The sequence below is a fragment of the Gossypium raimondii genome, chromosome 5 (assembly GCF_025698545.1).
Source record: "Gossypium raimondii isolate GPD5lz chromosome 5, ASM2569854v1, whole genome shotgun sequence".
In the NCBI taxonomy this organism is placed as follows: Eukaryota; Viridiplantae; Streptophyta; class Magnoliopsida; order Malvales; family Malvaceae; genus Gossypium; species Gossypium raimondii.
The window spans coordinates 474763-495383 of NC_068569.1; the positions used below are offsets into that span (position 1 = coordinate 474763).

The 20621-nt window shown below is 31.9% G+C and overlaps 3 protein-coding genes and 1 non-coding gene across 4 annotated transcripts; all 4 read left to right on the forward strand.

The window, feature by feature from the left end:
* Positions 1–8140: 8140 nt before the first annotated feature.
* Positions 8141–11441, forward strand: LOC105770291 (uncharacterized). Its single transcript, XM_012591425.2, has 6 exons — positions 8141–8557; positions 9219–9333; positions 9560–10195; positions 10326–10437; positions 10747–10810; positions 11065–11441. The coding sequence occupies exons 1-5, from the start codon at positions 8475–8477 to the stop codon at positions 10770–10772; spliced, it is 972 nt and encodes a 323-aa protein (XP_012446879.1). The 5' UTR covers positions 8141–8474; the 3' UTR covers positions 10773–10810; positions 11065–11441.
* A 51-nt stretch (positions 11442–11492) lies between these two features.
* On the forward strand, positions 11493–11565 carry TRNAR-UCU (transfer RNA arginine (anticodon UCU)). Its single transcript has one exon. It is a non-coding gene; the product is annotated as a tRNA-Arg (tRNA).
* Positions 11566–13912: 2347 nt separating this feature from the next.
* On the forward strand, positions 13913–15207 carry LOC105765799 (DNA repair protein XRCC3 homolog). Its single transcript, XM_012585049.2, has one exon. The coding sequence runs from the start codon at positions 13997–13999 to the stop codon at positions 14882–14884; it is 888 nt and encodes a 295-aa protein (XP_012440503.1). The 5' UTR covers positions 13913–13996; the 3' UTR covers positions 14885–15207.
* A 1240-nt stretch (positions 15208–16447) lies between these two features.
* On the forward strand, positions 16448–20165 carry LOC105770480 ((DL)-glycerol-3-phosphatase 2). The gene is made up of 6 exons (XM_012591694.2): positions 16448–16616; positions 18030–18254; positions 18661–18721; positions 18888–19035; positions 19691–19770; positions 19869–20165. The coding sequence occupies exons 1-6, from the start codon at positions 16547–16549 to the stop codon at positions 19993–19995; spliced, it is 711 nt and encodes a 236-aa protein (XP_012447148.1). The 5' UTR covers positions 16448–16546; the 3' UTR covers positions 19996–20165.
* The last annotated feature ends 456 nt before the right edge of the window (positions 20166–20621 follow it).

The following is a 20621-nucleotide window of genomic DNA, read 5'->3' on the forward strand; positions in this document are numbered from 1 at the left end:
TTTCTGGAGTTAAAAGTCTTGGTCCGTGATACATGTATGTAATTTGAGTGTAATCATCTTTATTCTAATCAATTGAAGGTTATAGCCTACACGACCGGTAATTAGGGTTTTACTTTTGGGCTCCTCATTTTGGTTGTATTTTATGTCTTTTCACATATTTTAAGTGAAAATGAATCATAAAATAACAGTACGATGGAGGTTCTGTACTATAAGTTAGATTGTATTTTTTGTTCCATTCTATTAAAAAAATGAGCAAATGACTCATTATACATAAAGAGCAAATTAGTTTTTTTATTAAAAATTTCACATGTTCCTACTACTAAAAAGTGATCGATACATGTGAGTATGAGGTACACATCACTTGTAGTTATTTGATTATTCCGTTAACCACGCCAATTTTTAATAGTAGAGAAGACTAGTTTACTTTTTGATCTAAATAGAGACTAATTTAACTATTTTTTGAGTGAAGGAGGCTAAATATAATTTAGTCCCACTATAATGACCTTCATGATACATTTATCCATAAATATATATATATATATATATATATATATATATATATATATATCCTCTATCTATTTTATGTTGATATGCTTGGCTTCCACTTCCATGCATGATTGATTAATTTCATCAACGTTCTTACGAAAGGAAAGGGCCCCTTTTATTTCAGCAGCTCTTGTTTTCCTTTGTTTTTGGTCCTCAATAAATGAATTCCATGTCATTCAATTCAAACCACACAAAAATTTACGAAAGATATACACAATAAACAGAAAAACACATTTTACCTTTTTCATAAAATGTGGTCTCTCAATATTATATTAATATAATAAACACGAATTAGGCAGTAGGAATTTTCCAATATTATGTGCTACTTCAATGTTCAATTTGACTTCCCATTTCAGTTTCATTGAATCTTACTATTAAATTTTGGTGTTGAATGATGTTAAGATAAAATTCAACGAAAATGATAAATGTGACAAATTCTTCACTATATTTTGATAAAGATTGACAATTATACTTCTATTTTCATGAATTTTCAACCTAACCGATAAATATTCTTTTGGCACATTCAATAAATTATTATAAATAAAAATTAAAATATGAAACGAAATGTAGTAATAATTTCACAAAGGTCCTTGTATTAGGAGTCAAATTACATTTTGCCCCAATTACTAAAAAAATGAACAAATTAGTCTCCGTACGTTAAATCAAAAAGCAAATTGGTTATTTTGTTACTCTTAAAAATTGGTCATGTACATTGTTATGAAGTACATGTGGCATGCCATGTGTAATTGTCTTGTTATTCTGTCAGTCACGTCAGTTTTGAACGGTTGAAATGAATGAAAAATTTAACTGAAATGACTAGTTTGCGCTTTGATTTAAAATACAAGAATCAAATTTCTTGTTTTGTTTGAGTAAATAAAATAAAATAGAATCCATCTCTTAATGCAAGTACACATTTAAAAAAAATCCAAATACTTTTTCCATAATTATATGTAAGGTCTAGTGATGGGTTGAAGTACCTAAAGTTAGGTGACAATTGACATCACCTTTCAATTAACATGTTGTTTAGCATTAAATTGTCTTTGTCCTAATCCGAAGGTCGATATAAGAGGCTTGTTGAACACATTTCCCAATCACAATTACATTTCAAAATTATCAAAAAAGTTTAGGATTCGCTTGAAAATCTCGGTAAAGATTATGCCTTTGAAAACCCAATTATTCATAATTTGACCAAAATTATATATATATATATATATATATATATATATATATAAAAGTTGATGTACTCTGAACAGTTGAAACGCATGAGCACAATAATAAATAAAAGTTGATGTAATTTTGATTGATGAAAGTTTGAATCATACAACTGGGTTATAGCAACATTCTCTGAATACAAACCGATTTACAGCTTTGTTTTGAATTGACCAATCACCCCATGGCCCATGGGCCATGCACTCATGCGGGTATTTGAGACAAATCACAATCCCATGCTACCCCAACAAATACACTTGAAAGTTGTTTTCTTTAGAAAATTACAAACCAACTTTTATTATTTTCTCATAATTCCCATTATATGTAGACACCAAGTGTCCCACAAATCGAATTCAAAGTACATTAATTGCCAAGGCTCTTGGTGTAAAGGTTCTAAATTATAGTCCCACCACACTTTTTCTGTTTTTAATTTCATCGCAATTATTATGAAAACCAAAAATAAAGCATATAATAACCATCGAAATAATGACAACTGTACGAGAGAATGAATTTTCAAAGCGGTGCCCGCTTTTAGTTTTTGGGTAAAATTACCATAAAAGTCATCCAATTATGAAAAGTTACAAAATGATCATTGAGCTATTTAATTTTATATTTTTTGGCCACTAGCTGACTAGGGTAAAAATAGAAACACCTAAAAGTTTAAGATAATTGGGTGACAAAAAAAGTTTAAGTGACTATTTTGTAAATTTTTAGAATTAGATGAATAAAAAAAGAAAATACCCTTTTTATTTTTGAACGAATATGGGGATGTTAAGAATAAAAAGTGAGGAATTGTGAGTGGATAAACACTGGCCATTATATATATAGTGGCAATATTTGGGATATATAAGAGACGAACAACGTAAAAATGGTTGGATTTTTATAATAATGAAAATAAATGGTCGCCGTTCTTTGTAGCACATTTTCAAACTCGAATCCAATCTTTCGATTCTTTTTTTTTTGGGGGGGTATGATGGTGAAGTTGAAAAGGTCCATAATTCGAGGACCTACGCTCTTCCAATGGATGTAGAAGAGTCCTTGAAAATAAAGGGCACACATAACGTGAAATCCGTGGAGAATATATGCAGTTATGCACCATCATATTCCAATGTATTTTAAAATTGACGTACCTAATATTTAGACCAAGGGTTTACGACTTTACGTTCATGGTTGATGCATAAATATAATATTCAATTTTCGGTTTGGTTGTTTTGTGTGAGTTTCACTTTCACAGTTATGGGTTTATTAATTTTTAAAATTTTAAAATGACTCTATAGGACAACATAATATCCAATAATTAAAATAGGTTAAGCCGGTTTGGTTCGGTTATTGAACTTTAACTCAATTTGATTGATTTTTGTAGGTTATGGTTAATTAAATTGATTTGATAAAAAAAAATTGACTGAACCGATTGGAAAAATGAATACTCTCCCTAGTCACATGAGAGAAAATGGAGAAACTTAAAAGTTTTTAATATGGTTTTTGGTAAATATTACTAAAAGAAACGTTTATGTTGATTTAAAGTAAGTAAGAAGTCCCATTAAGGTTCTAATACGTATTAGGAGTCAGATTACATTTTGCACTCAACTAAAAAAGGAGCAGATTAGTCATTGTGCATTCTGTTAAAAGTTTTATTCATTTATACTGTTAAAATTTTGTGTGATTGATGGAGTAAGTAGACAATCATATGCAGTGTGTCACGTGTACCTCATGTCACGTACAATAACCAATTTTTTAACATTGGAAATGGATGAAACTTTTAACATAATGATTAATTTGTTTTTTGATTTAACGTAATTAAATTAATTTGCTCATTTTTTGAATAAAAATAACAAAATACAATTTAACTCCTAATTCATCTGATCGTAAAATAAAATCATTATCTCGTATGACCAAAATTCATTATTGAAGCAGTAAAATGGAATGATAATTTTGATAAAATCTTAACAAAATTGTTATTAAATTCCAACAAAAAATTCTAAATGCAGCCCTATTGCTAGTCTTTCATGCGGCCCTATGAGTATTCTACCCCGATGGTAGCCATTGTTAGCCAATGGATGTTAATATCAGAGACACACACACACACACAAAAAGAAGAAGATCGGGCATCAGATGCTAATGGCAGAATCAAATAATCAGTACCCAGTAATAATAATAAATAATAGACCACTTAATTGTGATTTGTACAAACATCTGGAGAATCATAGAAAACAAAAGTACATACCATGGAATAAAGAACTCTACCCAGTAATTTAATCAACCTTTCTAATTACTTCATTCTATTTCTTGCTTTGGACCTTAATACAGACTTTTGGAATATATTACGTTGGATTTCTGACTGTATCTGCTTTTACTTTTATTGATCTCTTTGGAATAAAATTCTGATTATTCAAATAAATTTAAATCAACAAATAAAAGTTCATCATAGAATCTTAAAAGAGTACTGTTTATATATATCTATATATGAAATAATATTGTTACGTAAATAAATTTTTTATTTCACTAATGCAAATACAATACATTCACAAATATAATAAATAAGGAATGATATTTTATACGAATATTGATTTTTTTGTAGCATGTACAAGTACTTATGATCACATATTTTAAATCATAAAATAAAAGTTAAATATATTAGTATGCTAAACGATTTGTGCATTTTCTCATCTTAATTTCATGTTTTGAGTGTAAGCGAGAAATGTGAAAAGTAGAAAGAAAACTGCATTTTCTGTTGGGAGAATGTAGAAAGAAAAAGAAAAAGATTGAGTTTGACACCCATGGTAAGTTATAATTTAAAATTTTAAAATATGGACACATGGTTCACGCCTTTTTTCATGAAAGGGAAAAGGAAATACATTACTTTCATACGAAGCAATTTCGTTTCGTTTTCCACCTACCCCAATCCACACCAAATTGGCAGCGTGAAAACCTGACTTATTACCACTGTGGTCGTGCTTGGCAGGTGGAAAATAAGGAACTATTTAATATTATTATCAATTCAATTAAAAATTCTTACAAAATAATATGTAATTTTGGAAAATACAGATATACTTCATAAAACTGAATTGTTGAAGTGTATTCGATGCAATAGTAAGTAGTCATTGCAAGAGAGGAAGTAAAAAATCGAAATGGACTTGCCTGCATTCGGGTGGGTGGCCTTGGATAAGTTGGGCCTGTTAGGCAAACTTTAAATTGATGGACCGTCATGTTAGTTTTGGAGATTGGGCCAGTGTCCAACTTTTTTTTGGATTCTGGAGTTACTTATGCTATCCTGCCAAAAATTCTTTTCAATTTGATATTATTAATATTATGCTTTTTGTGTAGAGAGAAACGATGGTAGCTCTGGTTAGGGGTGTGCATAATTCGGGTAAAACCGAAAAAATTCGGTTAACCGACCGAATTCGGTTAATCGGTCGGTTAACCGAATTTTTTCGTCGGGGTCGGTTAATTTTTATGATTTTCGGTTAACGGTTAATTCGGTTCGAAACCGGTCGGTTAATCAAAATTTTCGTTAACCGAAAATTAATAAATAAAATTATCCAACCCAACCCAAACTCAATTACCCAACCCAATAAAACTAAAACTAAAGTTTACCCAATTACCCAATCCTATAAAACTAAAACTAAAAGACAACCCAATTTACTAAAGTCTAAAACCCAATTTACTTTAATAATTTATAAATTTTTAAATTTTAAAAATAAAAATAAAAAAATTGGTAATTGGTATTTTTAACCAAAAATAAAAATACATAATTTTCGGTTAATTCGGTTAACCGACCTTATTAACCGAAAAATTTCGGTTCGGTTAAATTTTTTTTAAAAAAAATCGGTTCGGTTAACGGTTAAAATTTTTGGAAGGTCGGTTAATTCGGTTATAGTAATTTCGGGTCGGTTAACCGGTCGGTTAACCAAATGAACACCTCTAGCTCTGGTAATAGAACTTAGTTTATGTTTTGTCACTTAGAAATTAGAAAATAAGTAAATTAGTTTTAAAAAATAATTTGGCTCTTTTTATTGAAAATGTAATCTATGATTGTTAAAAATTAAGGTCATTGACAAATTGATTAGATAGTGAGTTAGTGACACGTGATCAAAATAATGACAAAAATTAATGAAATTTTTAACAAAATAACAAACTTATTTTTTTTAATTTAACGTACATAAATGAATTTATTATATAAGAAAAAATAAAAACACAATTAGCCATGATTGAGATGCAAATTTGAATTGAATAAAATAATGGATTCGTCAAACAGGCCATGATTGCTGCCTTTGTATGTGGCGCATGGACCATTTTTTGTTATTAAAAAGAAAAATACACATCCACAGTGTCAAGCTCAATGAACTGTCATCATGTGTCAATTAAAATAATTTTTTTAATAATAATAATAACACTAACCACGGGCCATGAGTAACGGCATGCTTCCTTATCAAATTTCACCATTGGCATTGGATGATATATATTTTGTCAAAGGCATGGTGCACCTTGCTTTTGATTTGTTTACCCAGTCACTGCACTTTTCAAGTGTGGTTGAGTGGAAAGGCATTTTTTGTATTGCTGTATTGGGATGCGATTTGCTACCATGTTTTTTTGGAGACAGTAGACTTCGGTTTTGCGTGGTGAAAGAGGCAATTATTTATTTCATTTGCTGGAAATTAATCAAAATTGAAGTGCATTCCATGCGAGCAAAATGAGCATCCAATACAATTTTAGTGCGGAAAATCCAAGTCATATTTGCTTTTATTTTAGCATTAAAAAAAAGTTCACATATGAGTATAATATGAGTGAAGTAAGGGAGATGATAATGTAAGATGCAATTCCTCTTTCAATCATTTATTAATAATGTAAATTTTGATATAAACAAATCTCCTTCACCTTTTCTAATCATTAATTACCTAATTTAAATTTATGTATTTGACATTGGTTTAAAAATTAAAGAAATTCGAGCTACTATTTTGAGAAATATGATTTTAGAAGTAGTATATTTTTATCAAGGTGCTTAAAATCTTTTAAATTTATTTAAATATTGATAAATCACTAATTTGTTTTATATAACATTTAAAAATATTTATATAATTTATCATATTTTAATTAATTTCCTTTACTATTTGGAAGGATATGGCCTATGAGAAAGACACAAAATGCACTGGCTGTCGTTGTACAAAATGGGCCGTCCAACTCAGCGGTCGCCACCTTTGTCCCTTTTTGTCATTTTCCGTCGACATTCGGCCACACCACCTGCTTCTAAATCTTTTAAAATTTCAAGTAAACCAACCATTATAATTCAAACACGTTTGACGGAACTATTGCCGGGGTTCACGTGGAATGTTTTGATTAGTCATAATAAATAAAAGTTCGGTATAAAGAAACAGCAGATAGAACCTCGGGTTTTTTAACCCAATACACCGAAATAGAGAAAATTAAATGAAAAAAATTTAATAGATAATTTGTTAGTTGAATTTAACATTGTTTTCTTTAGTATTTTTGTTATTTTATTTTATTTGGTATTTGTATTTAACAAATATTATATATTTTGTAACTAAAGCTAATAATGATATTTTTAGTGTTTAAGTCAGATTTTAGAGTTAGTTTGATGAAAATAATTAATTAACTAATAATATTATCAATTATCTTTCATCAAATTAACTCTAAAATCCAAAGTAAATCATATTTATTGGATTAAATTAAATGTAAAATTAAATTAACACTAAATTTATTTTATTTAACAATATCATTAAAATTCAAACATAATAATATTAGTAATTGACTTTCATCAAATCAACTCTAAACTCAAATTAAATACTAAAAATTCAATAGTACCAAAATAGATAATATTTGTCAAATACAAATATAGAATTAGATTAAAAATAAGGTAAAAGTACTAGGAGATCCTTGTATTAAGATTCAATTATATTTTGCCAATTTTACTAAAAAACAGGTGTTATACTAAATAATGACAGTTGAAATGATCGCAAAACAATTAAAAAATAAAAAAATAAAAAATTTTCGTGGAAAAAGCTTTATCAGGGAAAATCATGGGTAGAGGAAGAAAGATTCACTAATATTGAAAAACAATAATACAAGAGGTTTGCGGTTATGTATAATTTTTAAAGGGTTAAACAACTCATCTAATATAAGAAGTATAGTCGTATACCAACTTGTGCAACAAGATCTGATCGATTAAAGAAAAATTAATTATTCTATTAAAATTTCATCAATTTTATTGTTAAAAGTTAATTTTGTATATTAAAATGTGAGTAAATTTTAATAAAATAATAATTTATTTTTAATTTAATATATAAACACTAATTTATTTAATTTTTTAATAAATAAGCTAAATGCTACTAATATAAGTTTCTTCATGTGATTTTTACCAAATAATTTAAACCGAAAAAAAAAGGAAACAGAGAAGGTGAAAACCTGCAAAAAGGCAAAGAGAGGAAAGCAAAGGAAAGAAAGGCCGAAGAGAAGAGAAGAGAAGAGAAGAGAAAGGAAGAGAAGAGAATTATAGAAAATCGTTTCTTCGCTTCTTCAGCCTTCTCTTTCTTTTTTGCTTCTTTTCTCCAATTCCTTTCTCTATCTCTTTCTCCTTTGCTTCTTATTAGCAAAGAAGAGAAAGGTAGAGTAAAAAGAAAAAAAAAAGAAAAAGAAAAAGAAAACCCACATTTTTTGTTTTGCAAATCTCTTATCTCACCCAAGCTTTTTCGAGGGTAGAGAAGATGATGGTTGTAAATAGTTTTGATTTATGGCAAAAAGACGCCTTCTTTTCTGCAGCAGAAGAGGTTCAAGAATCCGCTGATGTGTATGTTCTGTTTTTTTTTTTTTCCTTTCATGGCTTTATCATTTCTGGGTTTTAGCTCCTTTGTAGAAATTATAATGTTTGCCTTCGTTTAATGCGGTTTGGTTGGTGATGTGGGCATTTTCTTAAGGGGATTGTTTGAAATGGTTTTGCTTTTTAATTTCTGGTTTAGTACTAGCAATCTTCGTATAAATTAGTGTTTTCTTGTGTTATTATTGGGTTGGATTTGAAGTAATTTTTCTGTTAATTTTCTTGTGTTGTTTTAGGATAATTTTGTTCGTCACTTAATCTACAATTTGTTGTTTTTCTTAGTGGTGGCTTTTCTCCTTTATATGCATGTGCTCTGCAAACTTTAATGAAGATGCTGGCTTATGAAATTATCTTCTGAAAGAAGAGAGAAAATAAGCCAATATTTTGAGCTTTTGAATGCTTAATATTAGTAATCAACCTGATAATAAAGTTTGTACATAGTTTCAGCCTCAACATTATTTAAAATGGGTTTTTGTTTATAATAAGTTTTAGCTTCAAATGTTCTTGAAAATGGTTTATGTTTATAAGAAGTTTCAGCTTCAAACATTCTTGTAAATACTTAATGAAGCTTTAGTAGAAGTTAAATCTGGGGATTCTCTACAATTTAATCATGCTTATGGTTTCTATTTTCCAGAATGGAATCAGTATACAGGATGTGGATCAAAGAGATGAGAGAAGGGCAAAAGTCTTCAGATACGGCTGAACTTTGTCGAGGATTGCAAACTGCTTTAGGTACTGCTAAATGGCAGGTATGCTACCTTTTTTTCTGCTTCAGTCTTTAAGCTTACACTTATAACGGTTAGGACATTGGCAGTTGCTAGATATCATTACCTTATATCCATTTTTAGGAAGTTCGAGGGTTTGGGAATTTTATTGCAGTTTTGAATTTAGTATCTTGTAATAGAAAAACCTACCTCAGTTGCTAATTGCTAATTTTCATAATTGCTTGGTGTTAAACTGTGTATGTAAATTCAGTTGGAAGAGTTTGAGAGAGCTATAAGATTGAGCCGTGGACATGGTTGTGACGATAATAGAGCATCTAGGCACAAACAATTTGTTGCTGCCATTGAGAGTCAGATATGCCGTGTAGAAGCTGCATTAAAAGACGCTATTATTGAGGAGGGAAAGCAGCCCCTTCGGTGGGTAGATTTGGATAAACAAGAATGTGATGATTTAGCCATGTTCCTTTCTGGAACTTCTCCGAGCTTGCAACAATCTATGGAAAACACTCTTTTGGTGAATTCTCATAGGAGAAAGGACACAAATCCTAATATCAATGCTACTTGCTACAGGAATATGCCTGAAGTGAAAAGTTTAAATGATTTTGGTAAAGATGTTGAGTGTCTCATTGATGTAGAAGATGAGCAAAGTTCTGGAAAGACAGATGATGTTAGTTCGGGACAAGATAGAACAACCGGTACAAGAAGAACATGGAGCACGCCAAATTTTGGTTCATTGAAAATTGTAATTGCTGATGAGTACGCAGATAGAAACCAAATGAGGTCTGGCATGGAGGCTACACCTAAGGAAAAAGGATCCAAGCCTTTCTTCAGTAAGCAAAGGTGTGGAGAACTAACACAGGCAAAGTGTGTGTTTAATTTATTCAATCAGGTAAGAAACAGGGGAGGGGCATCACATACATGATCTTTTTCTTGTTTTGTTGAATTTTATGCTATGCTACATTTCTTGTATGAAGGTTTGTTAAGTTATCTCGGAGTCTAATAAACTTAATGTACTGCAGTGTTTTGGCCGGGTTGGTGGGTTACAGAGACAATTACGAAGTCCAGTGCACTTGCAGTTTCGTTATTCATTGCAACTCAAACTCGTTTTAATGGTAGCCATCTTTCTAATCGGTAAGTTCTTTCTCTATTCGAATTCGAGCTTTTAATTTCCAAGTAAACTACGACTTTGCATACTTGAAAGCATATGCCATATTTGGTTTAAAAAAATGCAAAATGGCCATTAAATTTTGATGAATATAGCATTTCTTCTATGGCATCCGTGTTTTCTTTCTTTTTTCTTATTTTTTGGCCACTCTTAACTGTACACATAAGAAATTTTGAGTTGATCAGTTGAATGTTTTTCTTTTTTATTGGCTATAATAACTGTAATAACCATCTTTTCATGCTTTAACATACCCTCTCGTTTGTTATGCAATGCAGTACCCTTTGTACTGTATTCAAGTTGAGAGCAATTGGCTGCTATGCCCTGTAGATCATACAACAGGTAAACCTATCTCCTTGCGATACAGCAACATGTTTTTCTCTGCAATGCGGCAACTAGTATTTTGTTTTGTGGGTGTAGTCAAAGATACCAAACTTAACCCAGTATTATTTTTGAGGTGGCTCTACTGTGCCTTAGTTAGAAAAAAACTGCTTTGATCTTTTAATAACTAAGAGTGGTGGGTGCTCAATGTATCAAATACCAAAAAGTTGCTGGTATGACACAGAGTTTAAGTTTTGATTATTCTTTTGGTTCAGGTGTTGGATGATCTATGTCCTCAGGGCTCGGGAATCCATTGTTGACAACAGTTGTGATGGTGGCTCCCTTCCCGTTGTTTTCAAGATGTTGTGGAGCTGGCTTATACAGGAGTTGGATGTCATTCTATATTTGCTTGCTATATACTCTGTAAATGCATTGGTAGTCAGGTGTGTGTGTACATATATATATGCATTCTTGCAAGAGTATTTTGTAACATGGACACTCACATTGCAATGTGAGCTTAAGCTTCATAGTTCTTGATAAATATTCCATTGAGAAGGGTTGTTGCATTATCAAGGACTTATCTACCTTTATAACCCTTGTATTTTTCTTGAAATTAATATCTAAATTGATATGCATTGCTTTAAATTTGGTATTTTCTAATTTGTAACGTTATATATATTATATATGCTAACCTTATAACAAGGCACCCATGGCCTAATGGATAAGGCGCTTGACTTCTAATCAAGCGATTGTGGGTTCGAGTCCCACTGGGTGTGAACGTTTTTTTTTCCTGCCGTTCGAAATATATAAAAATTTAAAAATCTAAATATATATTAAAACTTTATAAAATAAATTTTCAAAAAGTATATTTATATTGTTAAAAAAATTAAAAGTTCAAAATAATAATTTAAAAAAATATCAAAACTTTTTTAAAAATCTAAAAAAATTCAAATTTTATGTTATATTATCATTATTTTTAATTTTAATTATATGTTTCTAATTGAAAAAATATTTTATTTTTAAATTAAAATATATATTACAAAGTTGAAAAAAAAAGACGGAAATTGATCGAATTTCAATAAATTTTAATTTTTACTTTTTGAATTTTTAACTTTATATTTTGTTTATGGAATTTTCTAAAATTTTAGGTATTTTTTAAAATTGTTAATTTTTTAATAGATTTGTTAAACCCTCTTAGATATTCCTCCAAATATCACTAATTTTGTCTTGGAGTAAAGGAGATATATGGGTAAATTTTAGTGGAATTTTATGTTAAAGTAAACCAGTTGGAGTTTGATGGGTGGTTAACTTGGTTGTTTTGATATAGACTTAGTCCAGCTAAGAATTTGGTGGTTTTTTATTTTCGAAAGCAGAGTGACATTAGTGCTGCTTTCTTCACATGCTGCAAAATTATATCTAATTGAATGGATGATAGTTCAGTGCATTGACTCTTCTCTACTTGTCCCAAATTGGAAAAGTTATATCTAATTGAGAAGGCTGTTCATGTTTATGCTCCCACACTCGGAAATAACAGAATCCGTAGCTGATGAAGATACTCAACTTGATTGTCAATTCATGATTTCTGGGCCAAGCCTTAAATCTTTTAAGTACGCAGGGGAAGGGATACATATAACTTTTCCAACACCAGTACTGCATATTCCATGCACCCTCGCTTGTCAATGCTTATCTATAATGAGATCCATATTGATATGGAAAATGGAAGACCAAGACAAATTGCTTATCCCTTCTTAGGGGACTGCTTATGTTGATGTATCAGCTTGTACTCTCCATGTATGTTATTCCCAACATTTGTTTACATTCATTGTATTTGTTAGGTTCTGAATGAGGCAGCGGAATTATTAGCATGTTTCCCATTCGACTACGAAGCTCACCTGTTCTCGACAGTATTTGTTTTGAAATGGTAAGTCGTATGTCTTAACTATCTGAATGACCAAAGTATTGCATCACTATATATGTATTATAATAACAGGTGTTGTATGATGTTTATGTACGGGATCTGGCTGGGTCCAGTACCATCAAAGCCGGGTCGTTTCAGGGATATGAAATCGAGGTAGATGGGCTTGGGATTTCCATTCCCATCAGCTGCAACCTTTTGTTTGTGAATACTAGCGTAGCTTTGAACTGGAACTCTTAACTGCAACTCAACTTTTAAGTTTTTGTATATGTTAAGAATGTAGCTAGCTTTTCGGAGAAACACTAGACTGCTTTAGTTATGGCTGCAACTGTGAAGCTTTTGTGTATATTCAAATCTAGCTTTCCCATAAAACTCCAAATAAGTTGATATTACATAAATTTCTAATTAGTAAATTTTACCCATATAAATCTCCTTTACTCACTTTGAGTCCAAAGGCAAAATTTATGCTAAGAATACTTTTTGAATTTTTATTATTTTCTAAAATTTTAACATGTATGTAAAATTTCATACAAATTTCAGAAATTTCTAAATTATATTTACTTAATTTAATTAATATTTTAACATAATTTTAACACTGTTAACCTCTATGCGAATTTTAAGTACAAATTTGAGTAACGAAATTTGTTTGTTAAAATGGGGAATGGATCCTTAAATACAATTGTTATTTGGGCTCTGTTCAGTTTTCGATGTTGAGCTCTGAGAAATTTTAGATGGCTGACCCTTATTCAAAAAAGGGGATATGATAATGTTTTGATCCATACAGATAGTCTAGATGTCATTAAAGCTCTTCAAAATATTCATTTGGTTGACTAAACTTCAACTTTGGTAAAGAAGATTCATGTGAATTTACAAACTATAGAACAATGACAAATAAAGTATATTCTAAGGTAGAGAAATCAAGTCGCTGATCAATTTGCTAAAATAGCTACGGAGAGGAATATAGATGTACAGATGTTTGAAGACATCTCAGAAGAGCTAATAGCTGTGCTTGGGGCTGATAAAGTAGCAAATTATTCAATTATGATAATTTAATATAGATAGTTTGTGTTTATTCATAAATAACAAAAACTTAAATGAAAAACAAATACTAGATTAAATATCACAAAGCATCAAATGTTATATTAACTCAAATATTAAGTACTTAATTTTCACTTTTACAAATTGCCAATTTTCACTTTTGCAAATTGCCTCCATCGAGTTTTATTTGAAAAAAAAGGCGCCATTTTCTGCAGTCTTTTGACAAAGAGAAATGATAAAAATTTTGAGCAAACATGACGCCGCAAAGCCTCCTTCAATTAACCTCCCAAAAATGTACGACAGGTTGCCCAATCCTTGATCGCTTGCTCTACGGCGGCATCCCTTGCGACTCGATAACCGAGATCGTCGCCGAGAGTGGTTCCGGCAAGACCCAAATCTGCCTCCAACTGTCACTCCATGCCCAACTCCCTGTTTCCCATGGCGGTCTAGCCGCCTCCTCTCTTTATCTGCACACTGAATTCCCCTTCCCCTTTCGCCGCCTTCACCAGTTATGCCTTTCATTTCGCTCCTCAAATGCCCATCACTTCCCCGTCAACGACAACCCTTGTGATCGTATATTTGTGCAGAGTGTACATACTGCTGATCATCTGCTCGAAATTATGTCTAAAACAGATCCTTTCATCGAAAATTCGAAAAACCAAGTGCCGGTTCGTCTCATTGTGATTGATTCAATCGCTGCTTTGTTTAGGTCTGATTTCGACAACACCCCAGTTGAGCTTAAGAGGAGATCATCCTTGTTCTTTAAGATCTCTTCCAAGTTAAAGGCGCTTGCAAAGAGGTTTAATTTAGCAGTTTTGGTGACGAATCAGGTGGTTGATTTGGTAGGACCTAATGAAGGGATAAATGGGTTGAGGATTGGGAATTTAGTATGTTTACATACGTCAGGTAGGCGGGTTTGTCCTGCCCTGGGGTTAGCTTGGGCTAATTGTGTTAATTCAAGGTTATTCTTATCGAGGAATGAAGAGGTTATTCGTGAAGAGAATGAAAAATCAAATGGGCAAAGCTGTGATTTTGTTAAGAAAAAAATGAGAAAGCTTTATGTTGTTTTCGCACCCCATTTGCCCGAATCATCTTGTGAGTTTGAGATCACTAGAGAAGGGCTTTTTGGAGTTGAAAGATAGCTGACTGGTTGGATTTTGTACATTAAGAAATCATCTGGAAGTAGCTATGTTAGGACTTGGAATGTTTTGAGTTATACCCTTTTTTTTAATTTATGATTTGACTTTAGAAGAGATAATCACTTTGCTTTTCTTTGTTCTCAGCTCAATTTATCCTTTTTGTTGTTCATCATAAGTGACTCTAGACTCTACAATGATTTCCCAAAGATCTTTGTGTTTTCTCTTCAAGTATAAGTTTGTAAATTATGGATATTATATATGCTTTTATGTAACTAAGTCTTATATATTTGAGCTAGGAGGAGTATATTTCATATAAGGTTTCATCATGTCTATGATTCTTTTATGTTCCAATACTCAAGCTATTGCTGGTGTTTATATGAGTTGTTCCTTCTCATTTTCATTTTTGATCAGCATGCCAAAAAGTGCATCTATCTCTATTAATGTCCATCAATCAGAACTAAACTCTCTAAGGTAAGCTTCTTTACATACATATATATATATATATTATCTGAATGGTTTATTAGTTCTGCTCTGTATGTTGCAGTTGGTTAACTCAATGAAATGTTTGCTAGTCTTTATATTGATCAGTTGATATCTCTAATCCTGTTATTAGATTGATACTATTCCGACTCGACAATTTTTGTGTTGAATGTGGTAACAATGTCAACTCATTAATCCAAGGAGCATTTTTGTTATTTCCTAAAACGTTTTGAGCTGTTTCGATGGATAGATTGAATAGCATGTAATGAATTTGTTAGTTCTTTTATAAAAGCTTAATCCTTTTTAATAATAGCATTGGCACAGGAGGAATTGTATTTAGGTGGTAAGAATAAGGAGTAATCATAAAATGGTGGAACACAAAATGATTCTTTTGCAATACGGAAGGGAGCTATGTGCATTTTATTAGTTGCTTGTTTAGAATAATCTGCAATTTGATGTTGTTGATTGTACCAATGCACCTGAAAGTAGGCATCAATAAGCAGAGTATACTTTCGTAAAAACAGTCATTGTAAGCCCAGTGCCAAACATTATGATGGTTGTTGCCAGTGTTGCTTATCATTGAATCAATCTATAATCTTTGGATGCAAGCCAATCATATTGCTTATGATTTGTAGAAAAATATCTACTTAATTGATCTTTTAGTGCCTCAACCATTGGTGGTTCATGATGGATGTAAACAATGTTGCAATTCCTTACAACCTTGCTTACTTAACCTACGAACAATCGAAACAAGTACATTTTAAAATAACGGGTCACTTTTTGTTTTTTTTTACAACAGAAACTACTAATATTTTTAGTCTATTATTTCGTTAAAAAATAATTTTATCAAAATCTAGTAAATTTTGTATGTTTCAAAGTGGAAACAGTACATGAAATAAATAAAGTAATTCAAAAATGGTGCAGCAATAAAATAAAATAAAATCAAGAGTGCAGCAATGGGATATAAAACATCCGAAACAAGAGGCCCGTTTCTTTTGTTTATAAATGAAGGCCCAGTTGGAGATGGAAATTGTTTGAGCTCCATTGTTCATATTATCATGAAGATCCAAAGCCCAATATGACTTTTCCATTGTTATATGGTTCTCTAGCTTCGCGTAGCTAAAGCAAATCGTAAAGCAAGCATTCTGAAAAGAGGAATCCTGCCAAAGCTACAACTGATTTGCAATGGGAGATGTTTCAGGCAAAAGACCCACCATTACTCACGTCATCTTCGACATGGATGGTCTCTTACTCGGTAATTCCCGTCCCTGCATTTGCTCCCCTTATTTCCCCATAATTATTAGTTATTTTTTTTTTCTTCTTACGAAAAGATCGCAGTCTGCTGTAAGGATTACTTGCAGATATTGAGATTCGAATCTCAGATTTGTTGGATGTGAATTCTCAAGGATGATTACTTGAGTGAACTGAGCTAGGCTCTGGGTTTAAAGTAATTACATGAACTTAGCTAAGTTTGGATTTTTGCTGCTACTCTGTAGTGGCTATTTAGGCCCAATACTTGGTTACTGATTCCAAAACGTTTTGGTCTTTATTCTTCCATGTACTGTGATTTATCAATGTAATTTTTTTCCCCAAGCAAGGCACAAAAACTGCTAATTTAGTCCAATGCATCAGATGCTAGACCAGTTCTGTGGTTTTTTCTTTTTTTTTTTTTGCGTGTTGCTTGATTTCTTGGAATCCTGTTGCTGATTTATTTTAGTCGTTGGAGGCTGAACCTTGTGCTCTGAAATCATTTTTGTTAGTCACTTTCAGAATTCCTCTTGGTTTGAATGTGTACATTTGTAATTATCTTCGTTAATTCTGGTAGTCTAATTGATGATATTTTATCCCAAAGAAATTGGTGAAATTGGTCACAGTTATGGAAAAGATACCTGTGCATTTCTTTGTATTTCTTTTGTTTGCAGTGATTGTCGGTTTTTGCTGAATCTTTTAGAGAGGGTCTAGTGGCCTCAAAGTTTTCCTCTTTCATTATGTTTTTTTGCTTTGCCTATTGATGTTTTTGGTATCACCTGATGTTTTTGAGATACCAGTGTATTTTGAATGATCTCGTGTAACATGTATCCCTGGGGTTGCCTGAAGAGACCCCCCTTTAATTTCTTAGCTATAGATTGTCTTTTTGTATGACTAATATCAGATTTATATCTGAATGCAGTCATGGAAATTTCTTCCTTGGCACCAAATCAACCTTGATAGTTCAGCATATAACGAGAAAGATAAATAGTAGATACATTTTTTTTTTTGACATATAATTTTCACATAATAAAATTTCAGAAGTTGTGGTATTTCTTTCAGCTTGAAAATAATATAGCATGTTAAATTAATATTATGTTTAAATACTATAATGTATCACCTCGTAAGAGCTTAGTTGTGTGTTATTGCCATACAATTGGTAAAAGAACCCAGAACATAGTTAGTTCTCTTCACTTGGAATATTACCGAAATGCAGATTTTACTTTGTTGGAAGTTTCCAGCTAAGCACTCTCTGATATTTTGATTTGCTTTGGTGATAGATAGCAAAAAAATTCATTCTAATTTCTTGTTGCATTTGGGAGTCACATCTACCCATTGTACATTTAAATGGTGAGGTATATAATAAACTACTCTGGGGAACAAATGTAGTATCTGATCAAGTGTCTACTGTATTCTGCAGACACAGAGAAGTTCTACACTGAAGTCCAGGAAACCATTCTTGCTAGATTCAATAAAACTTTTGATTGGTCTCTTAAGGCAAAAATGATGGGAATGAAAGCAATAGAAGCAGCTCGAGTCTTTGTTGAGGAGACTGGGATCAGTGATTCTCTTTCAGCTGAGGATTTCCTTGTAGAAAGGGAGTCGATGCTGCAGAGTTTGTTTCCAACTAGTGAGCTCATGCCAGGTATTATTTCTTCGAACATTTAATTTATAGCAAGCAGCACATGGATAGTTTGAAAATAAATCGTAGCATATGGTGAGAAGTCCTGAGTGGGAAGTACAAGGAGCAAAATGGAGGAAGGAAATTCCATTAATCTGGCTCAAATACAACACAGGATTTACTTTTAAGGATTCTACATCTGAGAATCGGTCATGTTTGAAGCTGCTTCACCTACTACTTTTGGCAACGAAATCACATGAATATTTCAAGTTTTATAAAAGAAAAGAGATTTGATGTTTGTGATTGAGATTGTATGAACCCGGATGGCAAAAGGGGAAGATGTAGTGATGTACTTTGGTTATTATTATCTTCTTTTTATTATATTTTGCAACTGAGTTAAATGATAAATTGTTGTAAAATCTTATTCTAGGGGCTAGCCGTTTGATTGAACATTTGCATGCAAAAGGAGTACCGATTTGCTTGGCAACAGGGTAAGCATTGTCATTTCCAGTTCTTATTCCCTTTAGTTGCTTTACTCAAAACTAAACACGGAGTGCATACACTAGTGTGAATGAGCTTTGGGTTCCTTAACCTTAATGGAATTGTTTAAGCTATTGAAGTGCTATGCGAGCATCATTGACAAGATATATTTTGCAGAAGCCACAGGCGGCATTTTGAGCTAAAAACACAAAGACATGGTGAGCTTTTCAAACTCATGCACCATATTGTTCTTGGTGATGATCCAGAAGTTAAAAAAGGGAAGCCAGCACCAGATGTATTCTTAGCTGCAGCTAGAAGGTTTGAGGTATGATATCAATCTATATATTGTTCTCTTATTCTGCTTCACAATGGTAACGTGCGTTTGTACATTCATAAAGATTATTTTCATGGTGTTTTAATTATATGAGAGGTAAAGAAAAGTAAGAAACAAGTACCTAAAAGTGATTTTAGGTGAAGTTTGTTCCCTTGCATTTTTTAATTTGATATAACTAGTACGCAGAGAGAAAGACAATTTAAAAGCAAGAGGGGTTTAATATAATACACTGTTCTTGAACAGAAGTGCCATATTCAGATAATAACGAATGATGGCCTAGTGCATGGGGCTCTTGAATTGCAGAATCTAGGGACTATATGTGCTTGTTTAAGTTGATCCTATGACATAAATGCAATGGAGTGAGCTTATCGTTGTCCTAGTCTTACCTCATTTCAGAAATTGATTAAAAATTATCTGTCATTGCTCACGAGAATGTCAATTTTTCAAGAAACTAAAATAGTGCTTAGTAAAAAGCTATAATGGCAGTTTTCATTCTTCAGCAAACCAGTTCCTTTGAAATTCAAATTCTACCCATTTTCTCCATGCAAACATGCTGAATTGTCTTGTTTCAGTGGTTAGCACTCTATCTTGCCTTTGAAACCTACAAGATCATGTTATATAATAACTAATAGGTAAGTATTTACAGGGTGGGCCAATAGATTCTGAGAAAATTCTTGTGTTTGAAGATGCACCTGCGGGAGCTCGTGCAGCTAAAAATGCTGGGATGTAAGCAAATTTTCTTTACGATTAATTAGTAAAATTGATTATCATATGTTTAATGATCTAAGTTTTACTTTTGTGATTTTCAATTTGACCCTCTGTAGGTCTGTGGTAATGGTTCCAGATCCGAGGCTCGACAGCTCCCACCACGCCATAGCAGATCAAGTCTTGAGTTCCTTAATGGATTTCAACCCAAGTGAGTGGGGTTTGCCTGCATTTGAAAATGCATAAACCAAACTCTGGCTGCCTTATAAACATTGTACCTTCCATTGTTGCAAACTGAGGGTAGAGCAACTGCATCAATCGATTCTTAATAATTATATTTACACATCTTGATCATTCGGTGGCTTGATATACTTTTGGAGCTTACTACAAGTTATACACGTTAAATTTCTAGACTATTATGGTTGCTTTGCCTCCTTTTGTGGTTTATGATAGAAAAGGGTTAACAAGTGTTTTACTATAGGTGAGATATGAAAGAACTTACCACTTCTAAATATTTAAAAAGGTTTCCACTATTTTTGTTTGGTTTGTCACTTTTTAACCGCAGAAGTTAAATAAGTTTTTATGTTTGTTGTGAAATATAGGGTTTTTTCTTTTTTTATCTTAGAAGTGATGCCAAGAGTAATAGTAAAATAAGGGCCGACATATTTGGGCAAAAGGGAAAAATGATTTTAGTTCGAATTGCATCTGTTTTCTTTTTTGTTGGTTCAGATTTCTATTTTGGACTTGGTCTAAAATTTATCATTTTTGGATTGCAAGTCACCTATAAAACCTCTGCTGTCTAATCTAAAGATTTAAAGTTGCAGTATGAATTTTTTTTTTTGTAAAAAAAATTGCAGTAGGAAGTGCATATT

What these genes read in the sequence shown, in the direction of transcription:
- LOC105770291 (XM_012591425.2), top strand. Translation starts at nt 8,475, where the DNA reads ATGATGGTTGTAAATAGTTTTGATTTATGGCAAAAAGACGCCTTCTTT. An exon ending in TGTTTAATTTATTCAATCAG is followed by an intron (nt 10,196 to 10,325) that starts GTAAGAAACAGG and finishes AATGTACTGCAG; the next exon opens with TGTTTTGGCCGGGTTGGTGG. An exon ending in GGTAGCCATCTTTCTAATCG is followed by an intron (nt 10,438 to 10,746) that starts GTAAGTTCTTTC and finishes TATGCAATGCAG; the next exon opens with TACCCTTTGTACTGTATTCA.
- LOC105765799 (XM_012585049.2), top strand. Translation starts at nt 13,997, where the DNA reads ATGACGCCGCAAAGCCTCCTTCAATTAACCTCCCAAAAATGTACGACA.
- LOC105770480 (XM_012591694.2), top strand. Translation starts at nt 16,547, where the DNA reads ATGGGAGATGTTTCAGGCAAAAGACCCACCATTACTCACGTCATCTTC. An exon ending in CTGCAGCTAGAAGGTTTGAG is followed by an intron (nt 19,036 to 19,690) that starts GTATGATATCAA and finishes AAGTATTTACAG; the next exon opens with GGTGGGCCAATAGATTCTGA. An exon ending in GCAGCTAAAAATGCTGGGAT is followed by an intron (nt 19,771 to 19,868) that starts GTAAGCAAATTT and finishes GACCCTCTGTAG; the next exon opens with GTCTGTGGTAATGGTTCCAG.